The sequence below is a fragment of the Triticum aestivum genome, chromosome 4B (assembly GCF_018294505.1).
Source record: "Triticum aestivum cultivar Chinese Spring chromosome 4B, IWGSC CS RefSeq v2.1, whole genome shotgun sequence".
NCBI lineage: Eukaryota > Viridiplantae > Streptophyta > Magnoliopsida > Poales > Poaceae > Triticum > Triticum aestivum.
This window is the reverse complement of record NC_057804.1, coordinates 608,368,361-608,374,291: the sequence shown is the minus strand read 5'-3', so window position 1 is coordinate 608,374,291 and position 5,931 is coordinate 608,368,361. Positions and strand designations below refer to the sequence as shown.

Sequence of the window (5,931 nt, the reverse complement as noted above, 5' to 3'; positions counted from 1 at the left end):
CAGATGTTGCTGATCCTGTCTTTTCTTTGTTTGCACTTGCCTTGGAAGCGGGTGCTTTGGCTGCGAAATGTTCAAAGCCATTGGCTGCACTTGTCTTATTTGATTGAGATGTCCTCTGTTGCATTGCAATCAATTTCATTTTTTGGTCAAACAGCGCTCTCTTGGTTTTGTCAGACAGCACGGTCCATGCCTCTTGAACCATCTGGAAAGCACCCTCAGCACCAACTGACTTGTTCTTGTCGGGATGGAGCTGAAGCACCAACTTCCTGTACTGCTTCTTCAGAGTTTCATCATCTGCCGACATGTCCACGGAAAGGATAGAGTACCAGTCCTTCCCACCAGCAATCTTCACCTCCGAAGTGAGGTAAACATCCAAGGTAGTGATCATCTGCACAATACCTTCAAGATCCGGAAAGAGAGCCTTGGCCTTGAGGGCGAATTTCTTGGCCCCCTGCAGGTCCCTGGATTGGAACTTCCTCTCTGCAATTTCCTTCGCCCTTAGGGCCTCATCCTTGTTGCACTCCATTCCGTCACAGCTCAAAAAAGTACAAACAGCAGCCACGCTCTCGCTATGGATTCGAGAGAGATATCAGACAACAGAGCGCCACAACACCTTCCACCAGTCAGCGCTGAGAGTGTGACCAAACAAGTACCTTCCAAGCCCTGCCCAAAAGGGATCAAATGTTACCAAAAATCATAGTATACAACTAATTGCAGCATAAAGATTTTTTTAACAGATACAGTCCTGTCCAGCATGACAAGAATTATAACTACACAAAACCCAAACACCGCCCTAGAGTGCATGAACGACAAAGAGATACGAAGGATCAACTGAAGATACATAATTTTGGTACAATTGCAACCATCCGGGTGCATAACTGGAATTATAACTACATCCAATTCAAAAATTGCCCTAGTGCCCAATGGGTGACAGCGGTAGATCTAGATGGTGCCCCCCACCCCACCCCCACCCCCCTGGTGGGATTTAACTAGGAGAATCGCTGGATGAAAACAGACAACTTATGCGCTTGAATTCAGTTTACACTGGTATTTTAGCAGGCAGTTCTAATTTAGTTCAAAAGAAAGCATCAAGTCCGACAATTTTCCAGTATATTCCAACAATTGTATAAACAGTTCATGAACGGGAAATCAAACTAGCACTGCGGAGCACCGAATCTGCACCTAGTCACACCGAGAGAGGAAGGAATCTGCAGACGCTGAAGAGGTCCGTCGCTCTGGATGGGTATGGCGGCGGCGGTGGCGGCGGGGAAGCACGGAAAGGGTAGAAGACCGCGCCGGCGGCGGAGAAGCGAGATGAGGAGGCGCCCGCAACAGATACCGGACGCGGGGGAGAAGCGAAGGGGATATATGGGTGGCAGCGGCGGGGAAACAGAGGACGGAGAGGCGGCGGCCTCGGCACGACCCGCCGGCGGCGGCGAGCAAGCACGGGACGAGCCCCGTGTTTATGCCCGGAAAAAAATGGGGACGGGGAACAGTGTTTTGTTTTTTGAGATTTGATTTTGACTGGATTTCGACGATTTGCCTTCGTTTACTTTGCAATATATATATATCTTGCCCTAGCTTTTCTTGTCAATTGTTCCTCTCGATTTAGCGTGAAAAGACGAAAATGCCCTTGCCCTAGGTTTTCTCATCGATTCCATATGAAAAGACCAAAATGCCCTTGTCCCCCCTTTTTGTCCTAGCCTTTCTTCGACGGATTCAGATGTAAGGACCAAAATGCCCTTTGCCCTAACTTTCTTGGGGGGTCGTATGCAAAGACTGAAACGCCCTTGCCCTCTCACACCCCACCAAACGGCATAACATCGCCGACCTTAGGTTGTTATATAGATGGGCTTCGGGCCCATAAAGCAATTTCAAAAAAAACATCTAAAGGCCCATGTAGGTCTCATGACTAGGTGGTGAAAAGTTTAATACTACGCAGGAGTAGAGAAAGTTTTAGACCTTCTTAAGGCCTTGTTCGATTGAGGTGGATTTGAAGGGGATTGAGAGGAATTAAATCCCAGGATGTCTAAATCTCTCTAAATCCCCTTCAATCATCTTCAATCCCCTCGAGAGAAGGTTTAACTACAACGTTTACAAGGGATTCTCTTCCACATGCTATTGGAGCATGAGAATAAAAGTGGTTCCTGCGTGCTCCTCCATCGCCACCCGTCTCGCCTCGCTCGTGTCGTGTTTCATGAATGAGTCGAGCTCAGACCTATGTCATGCGTGCGGTTATTTGTTGCCGGTTAGGAACAGAAATTTAATTAGTACTCCATTCGTCCTATAATGTAGACGTTTTTTTATACTACACTAGAATCAAAAAACGTCTTACATTATGAGATGGGGGAGTATTTAATTACGATTAGTTATTGAACACGCTACGAGTCCGAGACGTCGGATTGTGAATTGTTGCCGACTCGAGCATGGTCGAACCCACGTCTCCCTACCACGACCCTGATATATTGGAGGCATCAGCAACCCTAGCAGTCACCCAGATCATATCGCATTTGCCTCCTCGCACACAACCCACCGGCATTCCACTCCCTGTTGTTGCTTCCGGTGATCCCATCCCGCCCGCCACGTGCACGGCTATACGGGAGAGTAGTCCTCCAGACCTGTCTCCTTTATGATCCTGCACTAGGAGAAGGGGATTAGGTTTTTGTGGAGCGTCCATACGCGACTGCTTGCCATCGTTCATCTTCAGCCGTTACTTCGATTACGTCATTGTCCTCTTCGACATCATCATAAGGCTGACCGGGTCCGAGAAGAAGGCTGCCAAGGATACTGTCACTGTCGCAACTATGACTTGGCTGATTGAAGGGTATGATCTGTTCATCTCCCTCATGTTTATTTCTGTGTTGGACGTACTAGCTATTTACGTATAGGTATCTGTTATATACGCAACACATGCTTACATGATAAAATATCAATATGAGTTTAACACTGTCAATGACATGTCCATAAGTTATTCATGAATAAATCAATCCGAAAATCATAACTTATCCATCATAGCCATCACCATGTCTCAATGTCAATTTGACACGTTTCCCCTTTTGATCCCTTCCCATCGGGAGTTGTGCTCGATGCTCTAATCCTTTCATTGATTGAAACATTTTCCTAAAAGATTTGATGTTATATCTGAGACTGGATGTTATTATTTTTAGATAGCTATTTGGTTTATAAACATATAACCTTCTTGGCCTTTGTTTTCAGTTGGAAGATTTCTGATAGCTGAGCCTTAGGTACTTTTATCTTTAAAAATAGATAATTGTTTGTGTATTACAGAAATGTATAAATATTCTAATATGTTTGTATGTGATTTACCTATCAGTATTAAAATGATTGTGTAAAAGTGTTGATAAATGCTTATTGGCTTATGTGATTTACCTATCAGTATTAAAATGATTTAATGTTATACTTGGACGTACTAGCTTATTGGCTTACCTCTACCAAAGAAAATATATTTTATTTGGAAGGTCAATAAGTGATTGGCCAGTTGCGGCGGTTTTCAAGGAAAACGGCAGGAAAAACCAAGTACTGATAAAATAAGGGTTTGACAAAGGAGGAGTGGACTGACTCGCAACCTTACATCTTTTTTAAATAGCAAGAGATGTGAAGATTTGTGCGAAATCAGTGTATTGTACTACTGTTTCATATTATATAGAGGTTTTATATATTTTCTAGACATTGTTTCTACACCTCGAGCCCATTTCTGTGCCAAATTACCTCTACCCAGATTCATAACTAGATGAGCTCGTGCTCATCTAAACACCAATTGGTAAGACTAGCTGGAAAACGAGGAAATCTCCAATGCAAATCAAGTTACACTAAAAACTTAACGGCAACCATGTTTCGATGTATTCAAAAAGTATTTAAAAAGATGTTTTAGAATGAAGTTATCCGATAAACATGTGAAGTTAGAAGTTTAAAGTTGTGTGCATTTGGGAGCGAAGAGAAAAAAAATACAAGTTATGCATGAATAGTGGTGTTATATAGGGCTGGACCAAAAGCTGGGAGCTACAAGATTAATGAGCGCTCGATGGTTTGGCTCGTTAAGCTCGTGGCTCGATTCTTAATGAACAAAGTCAATCACTGATTTAAGCTTGTTAAGCTTAACGAATGAGCTAACAAAACGAGCTAACGAGTTTCACGAGCAACACGTTAATACAATACACACCGCATTTTTACCTTATGTGACGACATTTTATAGCACCTCAGACCATCTATTTAATCAAATCAACACAACCTAGACCATATGAGGCATCAAACTAGTTCCTGTAGTCACCATCTTACTTTAGAAAACACACTAGCACACTCATCTCAGTCATCCGGTAGGCCGTAACATAATATTTTTTGTTAACGAGTGCTCATGAGATATCGCGAGCTTAACGAGCTTCAAACGAACAAAGCCGAGCAGAGTTTTTCTGTTCATTAAGCCTAGTCTTAACGTGCCGAGGAGCTCGTTAATCTACCCCTAGCGTTGTACTGTTTATCACTAATCATCCTTGAATCGGGGTCTTCCATACATCTTTGATGACTTCGATCCCGAAGTTTGATTTTTTACGTGCTTGCAGAACATCACCTCCCCAAATTTACTCCTTGTTTTAGAAATTTTAGATTATTTGTAATATAGTTTTGGGAAACGCTTATGTTCGCCCGCCGGATCTACCCGCTCGGGTCAACTGCCTCCATGCCCATCAAATCTTCATTGATCAGACGGTCGGGAGATAACCCCCGCCACTTCACTTTCTTGCAACTTGACCCATGTTTCAGAAGCATTTCTGCACTCGGCCCTTGTTGCAAACCGCGTCTTCGCTGGGCTTTTTTGAAGGAGACGTTGCAAGGCTGCTGTGTAGGTCGCCGCTAGATTTCGTGGAAGGCGCCACCTCACTATGGGTGGGTGTTGCAGGGTGGGTCGCTAGAGTTTCTGCAACAGGTCGGTGGTCGGTGATCGCGGTGCTCCGGCATGTCGTTGGTGTGCTCGTCACCAGAGAGGAGGATGGCGGCGAGGTGACCTAGTCAGAGGTCCAACGCTCGCCGGCAGCGGCGCAATGGCAAGAACGGGTGGCGCTGCTCCTCCCTCACCATTGTACGATGGGAGATCGTGACATACGACGATGGATTTTTTTCCCTACAACATCCTCCCTGTTCCAAGACAGATTACTGCAACACCAGTGATGTTGCATAATTTTCTCTCATACAGCGCCATATAAAGGGTAAAGACAAAAGAAAATGTAACATTCTTTTTTGCAAGAAACTTCCGATATATTCATCTTCAATCATGGCAATGCAACGAACATTGGAAGTAATAAAAATTATATCCAGATCCATAGACCACCTAGCGATGACTACAAGCACTGAAGCGAGCCGAAGGCCCATGCCGCCATCATCGTCCCTCCCTCGCCGGAGTCGGGTAAAACTTGTTATAGTAGACAGTCGGAAAGTCGTCGTGCTAAGGTAAGGTCCCATAGGACCATCGCAGCAGAACATCAACCACCACCGATGAAGAGTAGTGAAGAAAATGTAACATTAGCTCTATTGCAAAAAGATTCTGCACCAATACCTATGTTGCAAAAGTTATGTGACATGAACTCTGTTGCAAATGCCCGAGTTCAACATCATCCTTGTTGCAAAGCTGGTATGAAATCTAATGGCTCGCCAGGCGGCGTATTTTTTGAAGAAGAAAACGAAGGCGTTTGTTAGCAGCAAAGGTGGTGGCGCAGATTTGGTACACCAAAACAGGCAGCGACGGATGCAACGGAACGGCAGTGAGATCTGCAGGCAAAATTGAATCCGGCGGTTGCCACGCTCGCCTCGTGAACCGGCGGGCCCACCTCTCTCTCTCTCCCTCCCTCCCTCTCTGACAGGTCGCGCGTCGCGCAGCAATCCGTTCCCCCAAACCAAAGCAAAAGCCCCCGCCGGAGCGCT

General features: G+C 45.1%; 1 protein-coding gene across 1 annotated transcript in view; it reads right to left on the bottom strand.

Moving 5' to 3' along the window:
- The window catches only part of LOC123093547 (uncharacterized), a 3,886-nt gene extending 2,350 nt beyond the window's left edge, over positions 1-1,536 (bottom strand). The window contains exons 1-2 of the mRNA XM_044515532.1: positions 1,183-1,536; positions 3-663 (exon numbers count right to left, since the gene is read on the bottom strand). Of these exons, the coding sequence (XP_044371467.1) occupies positions 3-526 (524 nt within the window). The 5' untranslated portion in view covers positions 527-663; positions 1,183-1,536. The remainder of the gene's footprint in view (positions 1-2; positions 664-1,182) is intronic.
- Between the last annotated feature and the right edge of the window lie 4,395 nt (positions 1,537-5,931).